Source organism: Sturnus vulgaris, chromosome 10 (genome assembly GCF_052056855.1).
Source record: "Sturnus vulgaris isolate bStuVul1 chromosome 10, bStuVul1.hap1, whole genome shotgun sequence".
In the NCBI taxonomy this organism is placed as follows: Eukaryota; Metazoa; Chordata; class Aves; order Passeriformes; family Sturnidae; genus Sturnus; species Sturnus vulgaris.
Genome location: NC_142252.1, coordinates 4,516,505 through 4,537,715, shown reverse-complemented (window position 1 = coordinate 4,537,715; position 21,211 = coordinate 4,516,505). Strand labels below are relative to the sequence as shown.

Sequence of the window (21,211 nt, the reverse complement as noted above, 5' to 3'; positions counted from 1 at the left end):
GGCAGGGACATTGTCTCCAGCTGGGGCACCTGGGGTTTGGGGCTGTGGCCAGCTCCTGTTCCAGCTCCTGTTCCAGCTCCTGTTCCAGCTTCTGGCAGCACTCAAGGTCTTGGCTTGAGGGGACAAACCAGGGAACAGTATCCCAACCCAAACCTTGGACATCATCATCATCTCCTAAAGGATTTCAGTGGGGTGCTGGGTCTGCTTAAGTCATTTTCCTGCATCTGCAAACTTCTTGGCTGAGGCAGGAAGGGAACTCCAGCTCTTGGGCACAAGCCCTGTCCCAGGAACAGCACATACAACTGGACCCAAGGCTGCACTTGGAGCTCTAACACACTGCAGGATTCCCAGTTTGGGTTCTCAGTTTGAGGAACTATTCCCTTTTCTTTCTTTTTTCTTTAACTCATCCCTTACTTAGTTCAGAGTTATCTCCTCACTTTTCCCCAGCCTAGACCTGCATTCTCCTTACTCAGAAATTGCCTTTTCAAAGATGGGATGGACCAATGGGAAGAGGAGACAGCTTCTTTTGGGATGTGGTGTCCCAGCTGCTTGTTTGCAATAGTTTGTATCCCATTCTTCCCTGCTTCCCAGCCAAGCTTTGCTGGGTGAGTATCTTCAGCATGGATCTGACAGGGGCAAGATGTCTCATGACTGGTGCCAGTGGTGGCAACATTCCCCCCGTGTCTGCACACACCTCTTGCTTTGATCCACATCTGTGCCATCTGCACTCCCCCAGCCTAGTTTTGCAGGGAATTAGATGTTTTCCTAAATACCAGCTCTTGCCTCCTTACAGCATCCCAGGGACAGGCACCAAAAAATGCATCAACTTTACCCAATTCCATGTCTGGTGGGACAGAAGCCCTTCTGAGCAGTCCTGGGTCAAATATTGCAGAAGATACAGAAGACAACTCTGAGGAAGACCCATAAGGCAGCAAAGATAGAAATAGAACTTATCCCAGGGAAGCTGTGGCTGCCCCATCCCTGGAAGTGTCCAAGGTTGGATGGGGCTTGGAGCACCCTGGGATAGTGCAAGGTGCTCCTGCCCATGGCAGGGGGTGAACAGGATGAGCTTTAAGGTCTCTTCCAATACAAACCATTCTGTGATTCCGGGATAAATGATCCCTGGCCCATGGCAGAGAAAAGAATCCAAAGCCAAGGCGGCAGAGGTGAGGGGAGCACAAGTTGTAATAGGTGATTCCTGGAACAAAGTTCAGCCTGGAGCCTACTGAGTCCCATCTGTGCAATCAGCAGCTGCTTGCTCAGCAAACACTCCCAGCCCAGCCTTGCTGCTGCTGCCACAGCCTTAACAGCATTTTTGGAGAAGGAGATGTTTGAATATCTGCAAAGAACTGGTATTTGGACCACTTATGCAACCGTGGGGTGCAGGGTGGGGGATGTACCTTCACACACAGCCCCAGTGCACCCCATCCCCCTCAATCCACAAATCAGGGACTCCATCCCCACCTTCTTCAGCTCCTTGGTTCCTGTGGGACAAAGGTGCCCTCAGACCACATGGAAAGAGGCCAAAGAGCCAGATGAGAAGGGACATTAGAGGAGACAGGGCAGGGGGAAGGAATGGAGGCAGTCACAGAGCTGGCGCAGGGGCAGAGTGTGCGGGCAAGCATGCAGGAAGGGAATGAACGGATTGTGCTCCTCTTCTTCACAACATCCCCCTCAACCTGCTCCTCCCCTCCTGCCCTAGAGCCCTCCAGGGTGCACCCACCCTGCCCCAGAGGCCACCCCTGTCTGTGCCCCAGTGTGAGTCACAGAGAGTCACAGCTCTCCTCACACATAGACTCTGGACCCAAATCTGTCCCTCTGAACCTCCGACCTTCTGCTGCCAACAAGAAATGGCAGCGGCAGCCTTGGCCCAGCACGTAGTGCTGTTTGCACAGCCCTTGCTCAAACACAATGGCCAGAGCTGGCTCTGCAGCCCCCCCAGCAGTGCCACCAGCCCCCCCAGCCCATGGCAGGACCACAGTGGGGCATTGTGGCACCTCCACCGTGGGAGCTTGTGGCCACGGGGCCACCCCATCACTGCCCAGCTGAGCCACACTGGCTCACTGGGCACTCACACCCCAGTTAGGTCAATTACTGGAGCTGGATACGGTAATCAGCCATAAACAATGGTTTATAGTTAATTAATTAACCGTATGGCTAATGGTTTAATTAACCATTAACAATATCATACAGTGGGGCTCGGTTGGTCTTGGAAAAGATGACAGTGACTTGGCCAATGTCCAAGCCCTGGATCCCCTCTGTGTCAACGTTGTCCTGAAGGCAGGAAGGGATGGGAATGTGGTTTATCAACAGGGAAGGGTTTATCAATGGGAATGTGGTTTATAATGTAATTTATCTCCTTGATGCCAGGAGAACCAAGCAGGGAGCCTGGGAGCCTCAGCAGGAGCCTGACCTGCAGCTCCTGCTTGAGCAAACACTCCCCACTGACACCTTGAGCCATGGACTCCCCTAAAGCAGCACCATTGCATGAGAAAGCCTCAAAAATTAACAAGTAATTAAACAAATTCATTAATTGATCCATCAGCAGGTCAACAAAGGACCGACTCCCCTTGTGGGAGAGCTTCAAATCCAGTGCTGCTGGAGAAAGGATTGGCCACCCTTACCTTTTTGGGTTTGTTGTGTGTGCAATGGAGCAGTTGTAGGAACAGAGCATCAGCTTTTCATTCATAGTCAAAAGTGTCACACACTCATTTGTGAGAGCTCCAGGGACCAGACCATGAAGCACATCTCAGATCTGTGGGGATTTGACTTAAAATTCTTTCCTTCTTGGGATGAAGGTGGTGGTGATGAAGGAGCCAGGCCACAAAAGACCTGGAAAAGCAAAGGTGTAAAGAGAGGCTGGCTATGAACTTTATCCCTTTCACAGGTTTCCGAGGCCCAGAGATTAATTTTCTTGCCCTTAAAACATGTCAAGTTTCCTCCACTGCATCTGAGGATAGAAAACACAAATCTCAGGGTTGTTTTTTTTCCTACAAAAAGTAACTCTGAGCAGGAAATACTTTATTGTGCCTGTTCCCTGGGCAGATACCTGGATTTCCACACTGCTTTGATGACCCCTGCAGGGACAAGCAATAATGGTTTGAGTTTTAATTCCTTCCTTACCTGGAAGTGTGTGGTGTGGTCATGGGCACTGCCTTGCTGTGCTTGAAAGGAGGAGTCTGTTCTGAGAGGAATGACAGATTTATCCTTACAAATAGATAAGACTAGCACTGAGAGATAAAAGAAACTGTACCTTCTCTGTATTCCTCCCCAGCTATTTGTCTTTGCTTCCTCCCTCTTTAGGCTTCCTCATTGTGTTTGAAATCCAGCACCTCCTTGTTCATCCACAGAGACCTCCAGGATTTTCTGCCTGGGAGCAAGCTGGTCTCATGAAAAGTGTCCCTGTCCACGTCAGGAGGCAAAACAAGATGAGCTTTAAGGTCCCTTCCCACCCAAACCATTCTGGGATTCTGAGATTCTTCTTTTTTGGGATTTATTGCTTCTGAGCTTGAAGGAGATGATCCTTGAATATCAACCAGCTTCCTTGGGCCCCTCTTACCAGCAGGACATTATCCCGTGGTTCTTTAACAAGCAACTCCCTGGAGAGACCAAAATCTGCTCTCCTGAAGCCCAGGGCTGGAAGCTCGCTCAGTGCCCTCCTTGCTGCCTGTCTTGGGTTGCAATGCAGGATGCGACCAGGGCTGTGTATTCTGTCACCAGCTGTTAAACCAGGTGTTGCAGTGTTCTTTATCTTTTCCCCAACCCATCCTTCCTCCAGGAGATCTCTCCTGTTAATGGCCATTGATCCCAGAGCATGACTGATAAAATTCCATCATCCCATTGGGAGATGCTCCACCCAGGGGGAGGAGCCAAGCATTTCTACCTCGATAAAATCTGAGATTTGGAACATCAGAGCAGCCTTTTCCCACTGGATCCCAGAGGAAAACCAGACCCTTCCTCATCATGACTGGAGCTTTGGAGGAAATCTGCACCTTCTCCAGGAGCCCTGCTCCACCAGAACCACATCTGTCACTGCAGGAGGATGCAGCCACCACTGAATGGGACTGCACCAACACCCTGAGTGACTGATGGGGTGTCAGGTTGGATTCTGACTCTGGCAGTGCTTTGGGTTTGTTCTCTGTAATACTGTATTTCTATTTTAATTTTTCCTGGTAAAGAACTGTTATTCCTATTCCCATATCTTTGCCTGAGAGCTCCTCAATTTCAAAATTATAATAATGTGGAGGGAGGGGGTTTCCATTCTCCATGTCAAAAAAAAAAAAAAGAGGCTTCTGCCTTTCTTAGCAGACACCTCTTTCAAACCAAGACACTGCCCTAAGGATTTTGAATCTTTCATGGTCATGGCACCCAGGCTGCCCTGGAGCTTCACATTCCCAATCAGCTCCTCTTTGTTGGTGAGAACAAGATCCAGCACAGCATCTCTCTGTTCCTTGGAGAAGGACGTTTTCATCAACACATTCCAGGAATATCCTGGATTGCTTATGCCCTGCTGGTTTGTCCTGATGTTTTCCATTTTTCCTTTGATGTACACAGGTCTTCCATCCCACCAAAACTCCCAGATCTCTGGGTAGTGGTTTTCCAGGCACTGGTTTTTTTTCCTTTCCCTGGTGGGTGCTGTTCCATCTCTGTGTCCTTCACATACACCAGCACTACTCATTCCACTTGTTGATGGGACTCCATGGACAAATTCCCAGATCTGACACAACCTCAGGAGAGTTCTAAGGCTCTTGGTAGATGAGGAGGAGGCTCCAGTGTCCTTCCTCTGACTGAACAGGGACTCACTCACTTGTGCAGAGATGGGACTCAGAGAGAGGAGAGCAAACTTTGTGGCATGACCCTGCAAAGCCCTCTCGGTCAGCAGGGCAGGTGTGCAAGGGATGCTCCCCTTGGAGACCCTGCAGGGCAGCACCTCTTCAGGTGAGGACCCTCAGCTTCCCTCCATGGCCCAGGAACACCCTCAGTGTGAGATGAGGCTGGGGTAACTCACACATAGAATCAAGGAATCATTAAGGTTGGAAAAACCCTCTAGGATCGAGTCCACCCATTCCCCCAGCACTGCCAAGGCCACTCTTAACCCATATCCCCAGGTGCCACATCCACAGGGCTTTTCAATCCCTCCAGGGATGGGAACTCCACCACTGCCTCTGGCAGGCTGTGCCAGTGCTACACAACCTTTTCTGTGAAGAATTTTTCCCTCATATCCAACCTGAACCTCCCCTAGCACAACTTGAAGCTGTTTCCTCTCATCCTGTGCCTTTTTCCTTAAGAGCAGAGCCTGACCCCCACCTGGCTGTCCCCTCCTGTCAGGGAGTTGTGCAGAGCCAGAAGGTTCCCCCTGAGCCTCCTTTTCTCCAGGCTGAGCCCCTTTCCCAGCTCCCTCAGCCTCTCCTGCTGCTCCAGCCCTTCCCCAGCTCCATTTCCATCCCTGGACACACTCCAGCCCTCACTGTCTTGCAGACTGTTCAGTACACACATAGAGATATGGAACTTTCCTAGAAACCATAAAATCTCTCCTAGATTTCACTGTTTTGTTGTTTTTTTCCGCCAGGTGAGGCATCACATTTATCTGGACATCCTGTCAAGCTTTCCATATATAGGAGGTGGCATCAGCCATCAGAGTCCCCACCCTGTTTGCCTGCTGATACGTTTCAAAAGGCATTTGCTCTGTAAACACCTGCTCCACCCAGTTTCCCTCGATAAATACAGCTTTTATCTCCAGGCTTCACCTGGAAACCATTTCCACTATTTTTCTCTGGGCACCAAACTGAGGCAAAGCTGGGGCCAGACCCAGCACTTCCCACTCCTCAGGGTCAGACGCAGCACATGGTTCCCACCGGCCATGGAGAGTCCTAAAGACATCCTTGGCCATCCCTAGGTCAAGCCCAGCTTCCCTGGCTCCTTCCCCACTCTGCTCAGCACCTGTGAGGCCACACCTGCCCTGCTGGGTCCAGCTCTGAGCTCCCCAGGACAAGAGATGTGCAGGGACTGGAGCCAGTCCCGTGCAAGGCTGTGAAGGTGGGGAGGGTCTGAAGCATCCTTCGTGTGAGGAGCAGCTCATCCCAGAGCAGAGTAGTCTTGGAGGGACTTTGTAGATGTGTATAAACATCTGATGGGAGGGAATGATGGCAGGAAACCAGGTTGTTCTCAACAGTGCCCTGTGGCAGGACAGGAGGCAACAGGAGCAAACTAAACTGCATGAAATTCACCCATGGGAGCTGCCCCACAGATTCCCAGAGTGGGTGAGGCTGGAAGGGACCACAGTGGTCACCTGGTGCCACCTCCCTGCTCCATCCCAGAGCCCACGGCACAGATTGTGTCCAGCCAGCTCTGGAATATCTCCAGTGAGGGAGACTCCACAGCCTCTCTGGGATCTGTTCAGGGCTCAGGAAAGTTCTGCCTCATGTCCAGGTGGAGCTTCCTGGGCTCAGTCCCAGGGACACCCAGGGACAGAGGGACACACAGACAGGGACACCCAGGGTCAGACAGGGACACCCAGGGACAGACAGGGACACCCAGGGCTGAGGGCTCCTCTCAGCTGGGGCTCCTCTCGAGGCTGAACAGCCCCAGCTCCCTCAGCCTTTCCTGGGCACGGAGATGCTCCAGGTCCTTCAGCATTTTTGTCATCTTCCATTGGACCCATTTTGGGTGCTCCAGGTCTCTCTTGTTCTGAACAGCCCAAAACTGGACAAAACATAATGACAAGGGGAGGCTTGTCCCATTTCTGCTGAAGCAGAAGTGGTGGGATGCCCACCTTTGTTTCTTCCTCTGCAGACAGACCAGCAAGTCCTCCCAGTAATGTGTAACCTGATGTCTTTGGTGCAGACAACATGGATTGTCTCAGGAATGGTTCAGATCCTGGATCCTACAAAGCCCTGAGGGATCTGGTCCAATGTCAGCCGCCCTAAAATATAGATATCTTTCAGCACCCCAGTGCTGCAGCCTCCAGAGGCTTCAAGGCAAAGCCCAGGTTTGTGAGGGATCACATAATCTCCTGGAGGTCTCTGGCAAGCAAACAAAACCAACTGAAAAGAAACAGCAAGGCCTGTTCTCCAGGTGAGCAGAGATGTGTTTGGTCGTTCAAAGGCTCCTGATAAGGTGATTGAGATTAAAGAACAAATAAAAGTACGATTAGGGCCAAAGTCCCAGCTCCAGCCAAAACCATACAGCCAGAGCAGCAATGCACTCCTTGCCTAAAGCCACACTTACCCAGCTGATCCTCAGCCTTCCCAGCCAAGAGGAGCTCTCTGGTGCTGGCACAGGCTCTGCCTTGTCTCTGGGACAAAGTCCCCAGGCCAGTGAGGTCCCACACAGCCCAGCAGCCACAGCACTGGTCCTGCACTCAGCTCCCACCACACTTAGCTCCCAAATTCCCAGCTGGATGCGTTTTCTCCCTGAGCATCCTTTCAGAGAGCTGGTATCAATGGGCATGGCCAGGTTCACTTCAGTTGTTGGAGCTAATGGGAAATGGGCATGCCCTGCTCTCTCTGCTAAGTGTAAAATTAACTAAAGATCACTGCCCAGCAGTGGAAGGGGAGCCCCACGGGCTGATAGATTGGAGAACGACTGGGAGAGCAAACTTGCACATTGCTGATAAGGCAGAGTGCTGGATATCCCAGAGAGCCATCCAGAAATTATCAGGGGGCAGTCCAGGAACAGGTCTGTCTGGAACCTGCTCTGAAAAGCAAACAGAAAAGCTGCACAAAGGCTTTGCTGGCAGCGAGGGGACAGCTTGTCCCTCTCTCAAGTTTCTCTGCATTGGGAGTTTTCCGGGAATAACTGCAGATCCAGGAAACTGGAGTGTGTCAGAAATCAGCTTCCCCAGTCTGTCCCTGCATCTGGGACTGCCAGCTGACTCCTGCTGGGAAGGCACACACAATCCTCATCTTTTCATCCCCCTCTAAGAACCAGCAAGCTCCAGGCTGCCAGGGTACAAATGACAAAATGACCACGTGCAGAAAATGATGGAGACAAATCTTTGTTTAAGCAAAGTGCACGTGCAAACACACAAACACTACATAAATTTTTTTTAAAAAATTAAATATGGGGAGAAAACATCCCTAAGCAATGTGAACAGTGTCCTTGTGGTCATCCACAGGGAGGAATGGATCCCAGCCCCACATCAGGCATTAACTCCCTGTCTTATCCCAGTGGCAACAACCTCTTTCCACGTCCTCAGACTCTGGCTACCTGCAGGAGGCAAAGGGACAGGTGTGGAGCCAGGAGACTTCGGGCTGTGGATGCAGCCAGTGCCACCCTGGTGCCACCCTGGGGGATGGCTCCGCACTCCCTCCTGCCAGCCAGGGTTCTTTGGAGTCTGTCCCACCATCACAGCACGGCCAAGACATCTTCCAGACCTCTCTAACATGAGCTCATGAGTAGCACTTTGGCTCCTGGACCTTCCCAGGAGAATTTTAACCCTGAATATGTCTTTTCTGTATCGCTCCAGTTTACCTGCTCCAGCTAATTGCTCTTTCTTTCTGGGGTTTTTATTTGTTTTGCAGATGTTCTGCTTTGACTTTCAGAAGCAAGGAGCCATTTCCATCACTCCATCACTCTCCACCCTCTGCTAAGGAAACCTCTGCAGGCCACTCCAGACCCAGGAAATTCCCAGATATTGCCCCAGTTGGCAAAGCCCTGCAGCAGTCTCATCTTCCCCAGGATCCCAGACTCTGCTCCTAACCCAGACCCCTCCCTGGCTGCTGCACCCTCCAGGCTGCAGCTGCCTCCCTTTGCCAACACACACAAGGATGTCAGACTCCTCCTTAGCCAAGGAATTGTCCCACAGAGCAACTGTGGCTTTTTTCCTTATTTCTGCAGCTCTTTCCTGCCATCCAAGCTCTCTCAGGAGAGCAAAGCCGCCCTGCTCCTGCCTGGAAGGTCCTTGCTGGCTGTCACCTTTGCCAGGAGCCCTGTTGTGCCACCCACCTGCAGGTTCACCCCTTGGGGCTCAGCAGGGAGTGTTGTTGATGGCAAACAGGATCAGCCTTCAGCAAGCCCAAACAAATGCCCACACACAGCTCTCTCATGCTGGAGTGCTCCACATCCAGCAGGGAAAGGAATGAGGTGAGGATGAAGGGAGGCAGAGGGCTGGCTGGGGTTACAGCAAGGCTCCCAGGGCTCTCCCTCACAACACCCATGGCTCCAGCCCAGGGCTGGAAATCCAGGTCACACGTCTGCTCTCCTCCTCACTGGAGGGACAATCAATTCCCAGCTCTCCTCTCCTCTTCACCAGAGAGGCACCTTCCCATGTGTTCCACTTCTCCTCCACCCCAGGTACAATGCCCCAGAGATGGCTCCTCTCCAGGTGCAGCTTGTTCAGAAATCCAGGGAAAAACCCAGCAGCAGCTCCTCTGGGCCATGGACAGGCCAAGCAGGAAAGCCATTGCATGAGAGGGGCAGCTCCTGAGGGTCTGGAGGCCATGTCCTTGCTCATCATCTTGCACAGGAAGGGACTGGAGTCTTTGGGGCCCCTCAGCTGCCTTTTGCTGAGGTCAGCAGTGAGGAGGGACCCAGTTCTTCCTACAAGGGCTGCTTTGCTTCTCAAGAGACACCATTGCAGAACATGCATTTACCTGGCTGTGCCCTGAACCCCACCCCACCCTCTGTGGGAGGGAAGAGACCACCAGGTGTAGTGTCAGAGGAATGACATCCCCACCAGAGCCCTCAGCCTGGTCCTGCCCAGCTCACAGTCCAGCACAGGCTCTGTAGGATGAGGCAGCAGAAGGATCCCAAGGAGCTGCTGAGGTCCCTCAGGTGCAGCTCTGGCACAGGAAGCACACAAGGAGTGGAGAGCACATGCCATGCTTCCCATCACCACAGTCCTGCAGGAACAGACAACTTTGCCTTTTGAGTTTTTCCTCCACAGGTGCCTCAAGTTGTGCCCAAGGAGAGGCTGCAGACAAAAATAGAGGATATCTTAATTACATATAGAAACTAGACCTCCATGGGGTCACCATGGACTAATAGGTTTGTCCTTACAGAAACAAGTGAGCTGAGCAGTGGCAAATCCCACCAGTGACCCTCAAGCAAGAGGAAACAACCAAAGAGGAGGAAGATCAAGCCTGTCTGGACACCCCCATGCTGATGAGCCTCTGGATGCTCCCAAAAAAAAGGTGCCCCATGCCCTGCAGCAATAGGATTTCCACTGGAGATCCTGCATGGGGGATGCTCACAGACCCCTCAGCCATCCACCCCAAGCAGGTTTATCCACAGAGGGGAGAAGCCCTGACCCTCAGCCCCTGCAGCAGAGAGGATTTGATCCCTGCAAGCTCCTGCACGGCTCTCAGGCAGCCCAGGATGGGTGGAGAACAGGGAGCCCCACAGCAAACTTGTGGTTTTGATGAGGTGGACGGGGAGAGGCAGTGCCTGCCTGTGCCAGGGTGAGGGGAACAGCTGCCTCCCTGCTGGCACCAGAAAGGAGGGAGCTGAGCCCTCCTGTCCCTCCAGAGAGCCAAGGTCCGGGCTGGAAGTGACTCGTTCACCCTTTATGCACTTCCTGAGCCCTGTGGGTTCGGGGAAAGCACACGTGGCCAGGGTCCTCTCCTCCAGGGCCAGGAGGCACATGGAGGTCCTGCAGACTGTGTGTGACACTGGCCCTTGTGTCCCGTGTCCCTGCCACCCTCTCCACCTCCACACCACCCCAGAGTCTGTGCCCAAACAGGAGAAGCACACAGCCCCTGGTCACACCAGCACGGCTGATGCCGTGCAGGATGCTGGGATGAGCCTGGAAGGGGAAGGATGTGGCCACAGGACACGTTGTGGAGGGCGGCCTCCCTGTCCTCCTTTGAGCTGGCTTACATTGCCCAGCAGGCAGCAAGAAGCAGACCCAGTGACCAGTTTCCCCTTGGTCCTGGAAGCCAGCTGCCTTCCTGGCTGGCCTGTCCTGCTGCTGGCCATCCTGGCACAGCACGGTCCCAGCACGGGGGGTTGAGGACTTGGCTTCCCCTCGTCACATTCACCACTCATCACATCAATGCCGTGCTCAGACTGGCCCCCCAAGCCAGCAGAGGAGGGAGTGGGCACTGCCACCCCCAGCCCAGCACGGATGGAGCCATGGTGTGCTGGAGGGGACAAGGTCCCTGCCATGCAGGGGGAGACGTGGGCATCACCAAGAGCTCAGCAGTCACATCCATCTCTGCCCTCAGCTTTGTCAAGAGGCAAAACCAGGACGTGAGGAAGGGAAAGAAAGGCTCCAAGTGGAACACCAGCAGCCATGGGTGAAACCAAGGAGTGAGGCAGGGACACTGGCACGGGTGGACAGCCTGCCCAACGCTCCGTGTGACGTGGCAGGGGTGACGGTGCCACTCGCCCTCTCAGGGCACTCCCTGGGGCAGGCACAGGGCTCCGGTGGGAAGGTCTGAAGGATTTCTGTCCCTCTGGCCCCCCCGGGGAGGGGCCTCTGGCCATAGCACACACTCCAGGCTCCAGGTGTTTGCTCTGCAGTCTCCCGGGTGGATGATAACCACCAGCCAAGGCTCCAGCTCACCATGCTGAAATTCAGAAGGTATTTGATCACGTAAGTGGAATGTTTTTACCTATTTATTTAAGTAAAATACTATTTCCTTAAGTTAAGTTGTCTTTCCATCCTACCCAGAGGTGATGTCCTGATGTCCTTGCTGATCCCTCTGTGTTGGGAAATAGCTGAAGTGGTGATGGGAAAGGGCAGGGCAGATGTTTTTGCTCCACATCAGTGCAGGGCAGTCTGGGGTGATGGAGATTTTCCCTTCTGGTGACACTCCAAGGACAGCTGGAAAACAGCACCTTTTGTGAGGCTGCTGCCACAAGGGAAGGAGAACGGCACAGACCTTGGCAGGACAATGGGATGCTCGTCCCTCCTGCAGCATCCCAGGTGAGGATCACCAGATGTGGAGCAGAAATGTCTCCGTGCAGGTTTTTCACATGGCAACCCCGAGGGTGAGGTGTCCTCTTCCACAGCCTCTGTTTGGACAGGAGGAATGAGGGAAGGGCAAGGCTTGGCTGCAGCAGAGTCCTTTGGCTGGGGAGAGCTGCAGGGTGAGAGGGCTCAGGGTTATTCCCAACCCAGCCTTCAAGTGTAGGGTGGGCACCAACACAGGCAGTGCCACTGTGCCCTTGCTGTGCTACCCAAGCATCCTGCTGACCATTTTGCCCGATTTCTCATTTACTGCCACAAAAAAGGCTCCAGTGACTGGGCAGGGGGAGCAGTCTGTGGCTGGTGTATTGTGTACATTAATTCCTTGGGCAACTTCACTCACTGCCTAGAGAATACCTGGGCACAACCAAACAGTAAAATCTTTTTCTGCCACTCACCTGCTCAGTCTTTGCACATTTCACAGCACCCACAGCTGCTGGGAGCCTGAAACTTCCAGCCACAGACCCGTCCTGGCTGGGAATTTTGTTCCTGTGTTGGACAGGGAAGGGGCACGGGTCAGAGGGAAGCTCTGCTTGGAGCAGGGGGGAATAACAGAGGGGAAATCTGCAGTCCTGCTGAGAACAAGTGGCATCCTCTCTCCTGCTGGGGCTGGCACTGAGACAGCTGGAGCACCATCCCTTGCAAAGATTTGACCATCAGTTCAGGCCTGGATTAAATTCCTTGAGCCAGCACAGGGGGATCCAGCTGCTCTGGCTCTTCCACTGAGCCCTTGGCATCTTTGGGGTGCTGCATCCAGCTCTGCACCCTGTTTGTCACTCCTGGAGGTGACAGCACCCAGGCTCTGGTCCGAGGGGTCTCTTCAGCTGTAGCCTGCCTGCAGATGGAGGCAACTCCAAAGACTCTGCAGGAGTTGGGCTCTTGCAGCCCAATCCGCCCTGCAGGGCTCCAAGTGCAGTCTGGACACCTTCCTGGTGCTGGGGTCTCAGGTGTTGAACTCTGCCCCCAGACACCCATCCCTGATCCCATCCCAGTGTGTAAATGGAGAGGAGGCTGTGCAGGGGTTACCCACGGAGGCACCCGAACCTTTCCAAGCTTTTTTTGTGCAGTTACGTTTTGCCAACCTGCTCCAGCCTCCAAGGCAAGGGCTGCTCATGCACCACGTGCCATTTAATGGATGGTTTGCTGCCTTCAATGCAACTTCTTGGCATCTTCAGTGCAAATTTGGGTGCTGCCACTTTCTCAGCACACGGTCCTTGATGTTCACGTCTCCCATGAGAGCCAGCCTGGAGGAGGGAAGGAAAGGCTCTGGCTTTGTGCCAGCCTGGCCAGCACCACACGGGTTGTGTGTCCTCAGCTGGGTGTTCCACCAACACAACAGCCACCTCAAAAGAGCCAAAGGACCTGGATCTTTCACAGATTCTCACAGGCTGAAAGTTTACTTCTCTGTGGAAGCAAACCCAGAATTATACCTGCACCAAATACAGATATGGGGTGGCAGAGGGTGCTGCCCCCATCTCTGCCTGGGGAGAAGTGTTCCATCATTCTCCTTCATTGCCGTGTGCTCCTGCAGATCCCCCAAAGTTTGTGTGTATGACTGAACAGCACAGTGGTGCAGCTCTTCATTCCATTCCTGCTGCCTGTCTCACCATGGTCAGCCAGACAAAAGGATGACCAGCCTTGCCTGGAGGGATGGGAGAGCTGGATGGAGTCTCCAAGCAGATCCAGAGGAATCGCTTCATTCTGGAGCAGCTCCTCCCTCGCTCCCTTCTCCCTCTGTGGTGTCTCTGATCTTCCACATGGAGTTATTTCAACAAACCTTTCCTCACACCAGCTCTGGGGCAGCCTCTGGTCTCTGCTTCAGCCCTCCCTCTTTAGCACCTCTTGGCATTTTCTGCTCTGTTATTTGTCACATCTGTTTATCTCTGACCTCACCAGGGTCCCCCTGTGCTACTGGCACAGCCAGGCTGTGACTCACAGGTGCATTTGCCACCTCCTGTCTCATCCCAGCTTGGCAGTTTGCTCCTCAAGTGGCAGAGTGTGGATTCCTCCATTGGGACTGGGGGTGCTGTGAGGCTGGTGGGCAGTCATTTCGGGCAGTAATAACACCTTCTGAATCCTCAGGAGCACTGCCACAGCCTAAGACCTCTCAGCCTTTCCAGTCCTGAGTACTTCAGACACTAAAATTCTCCCAGGATTTAAATTCCCCTCCTGGGAGTCCTGCTGAGAGTCTCAGCTCAGTGAAGGGACATTGCTGGGCAGAATCTGTGTCCAGGAGTGACAGCAAGCTGTGCTGTCATTATCAAACTCTTACTTAATCATGACAGATGATGATTTTCCTTGAACAAACCCAGTTTCTCAACAGCAAACCTGAATCCCTGGCCCGTGCCAGTGGGATGCACACGACCCCTTTGGACAGCCCACGTTTGTGTCATTGCTGCCTCACCAGTTCTGCTCCCAAGTGTCACAGGACTGCCCAGAGCAGGAGATAAAGATCCATGGAGATGAAGAAGCTCTGGGACAAGCAGGTCTGTGAGTCCCAGTCCCACTGTCTTGGTCCACAGCTGACACTACAGGAAGCCAGGAATGTCAATGAACCCAGGTTGGCTGTTGGAATGCAGCTTCCAAGCAGGCTCTGCCCAAATTTCTGCTTTCATTAATTCCTCCCATTTAGATCCTTGCTGCCTGTGGCCCTCCCTCCCTGAGAGGGGAGAGCAGCCACCCACAGCAGAGCCCAGTCCTGGAGGGTTTAACCAGATCCTCAGTACAATCATCTCCTGTTGTGCAAAAATGGGGAAAAACCAGCAGAATAATGGAATCATTCAGGTTTCAAAAGCCCTCCAAGATCATTGAGGGCAATCTTTCCCCCAACACTGCCAAGGCCACCACTAATGACTCCAAGTGTCACATCTGCTGGGACTGGACAACCTTTTGTGAAAAAATAAAATACAAGCAAATCCTTATTTCCAGGAAATTCAGCCCCTTCCACCATTCTTCTGAAGATTAGAGCTACAACCAAGCTCCACCAGGGTTTGCAGCAAGCCCTACAAACAGAAGGATCCCTGTGGCAGCATTTCCATGGCCTTAACATCACCATGCACAACCCAAATCCTGACAGCACAGTTCTGATGGCCTGCAGAAATCACGCTGCTGTTGTAGGCATAGCTAAAATCCAGGCACTGCTGGAGCCCCCATAGTGGTATCACATCTGCAAGCACAGCTGGAGCCTGTACAGATGGCAGTCCAACAGCACAGAGTGGGAGGGCAGGGAACAAAAAAAAAAAAAAAATTTTATAAAGAGTTTTATTGTCCATGTTGCTAAAGGCAGGATCCTGATGCTTCTTGGGCAGGCAGTGCCCTGTTCCTGCTGCCTGGGGGGAGCTCAGGCTGCTCCCTGAGCAGCCAAGGGACTCTGTGGTTATCACTGTTTGCTTTTCAGCACAGTATCCGTGGCCCATCTGGAAATTTCCATGAGGCTGCACTGCTGGGGCACAGCCTTGGAGGTTCCTTGGTTATCGCTGCCTCTGCATCATTTCCGCCCCTGAAAACGTGACCTTACCTTAAATAAAGATAAAAAATAAAAGGGTGCCTTTCCCACCTGCCTCACACTCATCACCGGGCTTGGCTTTTTCTCCCCATGAACGGTGACAAATTTCTGTTTCCTTGCAGGAAGCTGAGTGCAATCTACAGGTGCCAGCCAGGTCGGCTCTGGATCTCCTTCAGCCTCCTCGTCCTCCTCCTGGTCACACTTCAGGTTGTGGAGAAGCTGCAGCCTCCTGGGTAGGTCCTGAGCAGAATTATAAACCTGCACCTGGTTCTCCAGCCTTTTGCTGGCCACTGAGGTGGGCTCAGAACTGCCCTCCTGAAAACCACCCAGCAGAGTTTTCCTTAGTCAGGAAAATCCAGGTGAGGGAACCCTCTGGGGGTCCCACACTCACCCCTATGCCCTGGCCAGAGCTGAGCCCAGCCCAGGGTCAGATGAGGCTGCTTTGGGCTCTGTCCTGACCCCCCACAAAACCCTACAGCCCTTGAGCCCAGTCTGGGGTTATCTGCAATCATTCCTGCAGCTTCTCCAGACCACCAGCTCTTCTCTCTCCTTGCCTCCTCTTGCTCTGCCCCTCCCACCATCCTGTCATGCTCCAGCAAGACAGAGACACTGTCACATCACTGCTGACCTGTCCTTGTCCACAGAACCACTGAGGCTCTAAAGGTGATCCTTTACAAGAGCATCAAGCCCAAGTTCTCGCACCCACCCTCGCCCCTCAGGGCAGCAGTGAAGCCCCTACACCCATTAGCAATGCCACCCACCCCAAGAAAGGAGGGAAACGTGTTTTAGGGTGACTTTGGGGGGGTTCACTGGAGCTACCTCTGCACTGTCCCCCCCACAGCTGAGCATTGTGTCCCCTCTGTCACAGGAGCTGCCGGTGTGAGCTGGAGCGTGACCTGCAGCAGACCATGGGCCACGGGCTCAGCCCTGCCCTGCTGTGGGAGCAGGACTCCCCTCAGGGACAGAGGGAAGCTGAGCCAGCCCCTGCTTCACCTGAGGATGTTTTCAGGATGCATCTGTACTTCAGCCAGGAGAGCCCTCTGGAAAGGGGCCGAGAGGAGCGCTGGGTGCAGCGGCCTGAGGACAGCAGGGAGAAAGTGGAAGGCCATCTGTCACCCCCAGAGCTGAAATCCCAGCTTCCTGGCCTGGGAAAAGCAGCCACGGAAAGTCCTTCTCCAAGCCGTCCCAGGAGGGTCGCTGCAGTTTTGGCAGAAGCCGTCAGCAGCAAGTTCATCTTTGCAAACAGGCTGAGCACGGAGGAGCAGAGGGGAATGTCCCCAGCTGGAATGGTGCAGGTGGAGGGACAGAGCCAGACTCAACCTCTGGCTGTGAGTTCTCCCCACCCTGGGTGGGGCTCCTCATTTATACAGCCCATCCCAAACTCAGCTCAACCTCTGCCGGCAGAGGATTCTTACAAAGCACACCTGGAGACAGGATTTTTCCCGAGCTGGACAGAAGCCTTTAAGGTCAAGGAGGTAACAGCTGGAGAAGGTCAGCAGGCCAGAGGGGTCACCTCTCAAGGGAAGACGTGCAAGCCCAAGACTGACATTGTTTTCCTCAAAGTCCACAAGAGTGCCAGCAGCACTGTCATGAACATCCTGTTCCGCTTTGGGGAGACTCACAACCTCACCTTTGCCTTCCCCCGGGGCGGGGGCTTCCAGCTCTATTACCCATACCATTTCCTGGCCAGGTTTGTGCAGGGCTTCTCCCCACACAGCCCCCGCCGCTTCAACATCCTCTGCCACCACATGCGGTTCCTGCAGCCGGAGGTACGGGCGGGCAGGGGGGAGAGGGCAGCAGGGGCACAAGGAGGGCGCCGGTCTGTTGGAATTATGTTGGGACTGACTGGACTGGCATCATCACCCGTCCTTTATTAGAAAACTTCTCATGCCTTCTCTCAGGTAACTCTGACTCCTTTTCTTACAGGCAGCTCCACACAGTCACTGATTCCTTCTCTCCTCTCTGCAAGTTTCCTTCTTCCTTCTGCATGACTCGCTAACCCCAACCTGTCCCTCACACAGCATCTTCTTACCTTGTCTGTCCCTTGCACAACTGCATATCCCTTCCTCAACCAGCACACTCCATCCCAAACTACAGCACACTCTGAATCCCAGATTCCAACCACCACTCACTCTCAGCTAGCTCACCCACTCTTTTATAATACCCCTCCTCATTGGGCACACAAGATTGTTTCCACTCCTAACCAGTACAGCTGTAATTTATCAGGAGAGATTATCTTCTATACTATCCTTTCAATTTATCTTCTCACACCTGAGCACATAAACTCTGCAGGGATGATCTAAAGAGAGCCAGGATTGCCCACGGGTACCTGGCATGTTGTTGGCATCTCCTGAGAGCTTCTGTGAGCAGGTTTGATGAAGCCCTGTGCTGTGAGCCATGGCAAAGTGGGAGATGGCATCTGTAGCATTCAGCAGCTCCCATCTCTTTCTTGTCTGGTGGGCCCTGGGACATGTCCTGCTCCTTGGACAGGCCCAGAGGGGACCAGCTGCAAGAGGAGAACATCCAAAGTGCATCAGCTCGGGGCAGCAGAGCCCAGCATCCACCCCTCTGGATGTCACCTGAGGACAGATGGACATGGGGAAAGGAAAGGGGATGGGCAGTATCCCCATCCCAGCCTGGCCATGCAGCTGTGGTAGCCCATTGTGGGGAGCTTTGCTCACTGCTCTCCCTGTGTGACTCTTCTGGAGCTCCCCACAGCTCCTTTCATGAACTGCACCCTGAAATCTGTAGTGAAATAATTTGTAAGTATAGGAGAATAGTTTGTAAGAATAGTGCAGAAGGCAAATTTCCCAGTGAATTATGGCTCTACTGATTACCGAGGAGTGGAGACAGCCTTGCCTGCCCATTGAGGATGGGGGTTATAAAAGAGTGGGCTAGCTAGTAAATTGTAGATGTAGTTGGAGATCCAGAGTCTGCTGGAGTTTGGGATGGAGTCTGCTGGCTGAGGAAGGGACATGTGGTTGTGTAAGGGACAGACAGGGTCAGGCAGCCGGGTAAGGGACAGGTTTGGGTTAGCCAGTCATGCAGAAGGAAGAAGGAAACTTGCAGAGAGGAGAGAAGGAGTCAGTGACTGTGTGGAGCTGCCTATGAGGAGTCAGAGTTACCTGAGAGAAGTTCACTGAATGAAGGCACAAAACGTTTTTAATAAAACGCTGGTGATGATGCCAGTCCAGTCTGTCTCGACATAATTGCTACGGAAATCCTCCCCAGCACCTCTCACCTCTAACCCCAGCAGGTGCCTCTGCTCACCAGCATTATGGACGAGTGGGTCCCTTCTTCCTACCCCACCTTCAAACTCTCCTTTTTCTCCTCCGCAGGTGCAGAAAGTGGTGCCCAGCTCTGCCGTGTACTTCTCCATCCTGAGGAACCCTGTGCAGCTGATGGAGTCCTCCTTCGTGTACTACAAGGGAGCATCAGCCTTCTCGCGTGTGCGCAGCCTGGAGGAGTTCCTGCGCCAGCCCCACCGCTACTACGACCCCACCCGCGGCGACCGCCACTACGCCAGGAACCTCATGACCTTCGATTTCGGCTTCAACCCCGACGGAGATGTGTCCCCTGAGCGGGTGCAGCTCATGCTAAGAGCCATCGAGGCGTCCTTCGACTTTCTGCTCATCTCCGAGTACTTCGACGAGTCCATGGTGCTGCTGAAGGAGATGCTGTGCTGGGACCTGGACAGCGTCGTCTCCTTCCCGCTCAACTCCAGGGACAGCAGCACCAAATCCTCCCTGCCGGAGTCGGCCGTGGAGAAGCTGAAGGCCTGGAACAGGCTGGACTGGGAGATCTACAGCCATTTTAACAGGACTTTTTGGGCGCGGATCGAGCGGGACATCGGCGGGGCGCGGCTGCGGCGAGAGCTGCGGGCGCTGCGGGAGCGGCGGGCGGAGCTGGCTCGGACCTGCCTGCAGGGCACGGGCAGCGTGGGCCCCAAGGACATCAAGGACTCCTCCCTGCGGCCGCTGCAGCACGGCGGGGCCAGGATCCTGGGCTACAACCTCAAGCAGGGCTTGGAGCAGGAGCTGGAGCGGACGTGCCGGCGGCTGGTGACGCCGGAGCTGCAGTACAGCAGCTTGCTCTACAAGAAGCAGTTCCCTCCTGCTCACCCCGACACCCCCCGGCACCCAAACTGAGCCAGTGCATCCTTCTCCATCCGCCCTTGCTGGGGACAGCGAGGCTCAGCCCTCCCGGCCGGGGATGCTCCTGCCCGGGGCGCCGCGGGATGGGGATGCTGCCCGGCCGGCCCCGCTCTCCTCGGTCCCCGCCCCGCTGGGCACAAGCTCCGGGCGGCAGCCGGGGTGCCAGGGGACTCCACGGGACTTTTCCAGAGGGAAATCCCTCCAGGCGGCAGCGGCTCCAACATCCAGGGGTGCAGCCCAAATCCTCAGAGACTGCAACAGAGCAGGGCCAAGCTGTAAGTCAGTTTGGAGTTTGATTTACAGCTTGGGAACGAGTCTGCCTGCCTGTGCATTGCACCTCTCCCCTGCTCCATTAATGTTACTGTGCTGGAAAAGCAGCCTCTTAATTAAAAATAACAACAGTCGCTGTCACTCCTTAAATTCCCCTTAATTACATCAGTCTGCCCAGTAGGTGACCTCCCCAGAAGCACACCCCAAACACTTGAATATGTCCTGAAAAGTAGAGGAAAAAAATAGAGGGGGGAGTAAGGGAACCCCCAGCATTATTTTGTGCTCTGTATGGTTACAGGTTGCCTTTGGGTGCTGCATTTATAGGATCAGCATCCTACTCTGCAGTGTCAGACTCAAGTTCCATCCCTGTGTGACAGGGAGACATCTCATGAGCCTCTCTGCAGCCAAACATCCCAAACTGCTCGAGCTGCCACGGGAATATCCTGCAGGAATGGCTTGTGAAGGGCAACTCAACCTGACTTTTCTCATCCTGCCCTTCTCCTTGAATCAAAAGCAGAGCCAGCAAATCAGCTGGGATAAATATTTCTGGCTTTTCAGCACGATTTCCAAACCAAAAGAAGTTCCAAAAAATTAGCCAGGGGGATCTGAGCATCCCAGGCTCTCCCTGGAGCAGCTACAAAGAGCCTCAGTTTCCACTCAAAGGTCTCCTGCTCAGTTTAAGCAGGAAAAAAGCCAGACTGAGCTCGCAGTGCCAAACATCCAGCCTGGCACAAGGAGAGGGCACCGTTTGGGGTTTTGCTCCATGGCTTTGGGGTGCTGTGTGTTCCATAAAATTGCATCTTTGAGGCAAATCTGTGTGTGGCTGTGTTGGTCCCTTCCCTCATTTGTGCTGTTGGGATGTGGGGTGGGCTCGTGGTTTCAGAGGTCTGGGGCTCCTGGGGGGCTGCAGGGGCCCCCAGAGGGCAATCCCAGAGGAAATGGACCAGGATGGGCAGCCCTGAGTTGTGTCCCCATGGACACAGCAGAGTGGAGGAGGAGCAGGGCTGGACACTGGGTACCAAACCTGCATCTGACACCTCCACTCCAGGTTTTAATTGGGTGCCACTGTTCCCTGTCTGCACCTCAGGAAATAGGAGCAGGTCATTCCTGTCAGGAGCCCTGATCCAGGGCAGAGATACTGCAACAGCCAGAGCATCACCATCTCCCTGTTCCTTGGAGAGAGCACCCAGGGTGCAGCTCCCATGGGTGTCCTGGCCCCACCACAGCCTGGGGGGGATCCCCATTTCCCAGCACGTGTTTCCCCCCGTGCTCCCCCACCAATTCCAGAGCAGGCAGGGCAGAGGTGGCTTGGCCATCACAGTGACTCCCATTTTCAGGGATGGCTCCCAGGAATGACATCACTCACCCAAA

General features: G+C 53.9%; 1 protein-coding gene across 1 annotated transcript; it reads left to right on the top strand.

Moving 5' to 3' along the window:
• The first annotated feature begins 11,507 nt into the window (after window positions 1-11,507).
• LOC106849617 (galactose-3-O-sulfotransferase 2-like) lies at window positions 11,508-19,564 on the top strand. The gene is made up of 4 exons (XM_014870328.2): window positions 11,508-11,536; window positions 15,539-15,649; window positions 16,285-17,185; window positions 18,755-19,564. Exons 1-4 carry the CDS (start codon window positions 11,508-11,510, stop codon window positions 19,562-19,564), a joined length of 1,851 nt encoding a protein of 616 aa, XP_014725814.2.
• Window positions 19,565-21,211: the final 1,647 nt, after the last annotated feature.

Excerpts from the sequence above, each read along its gene's own strand:
- LOC106849617 (XM_014870328.2), top strand. The coding sequence starts at position 11,508 with ATGCTGAAATTCAGAAGGTATTTGATCAC. Across the intron at positions 11,537-15,538 it reads TTCAGAAGGTATTTGATCAC|GAAGCTGAGTGCAATCTACA; the intron begins GTAAGTGGAATG and ends GTTTCCTTGCAG. Across the intron at positions 15,650-16,284 it reads GAGAAGCTGCAGCCTCCTGG|GAGCTGCCGGTGTGAGCTGG; the intron begins GTAGGTCCTGAG and ends CCTCTGTCACAG.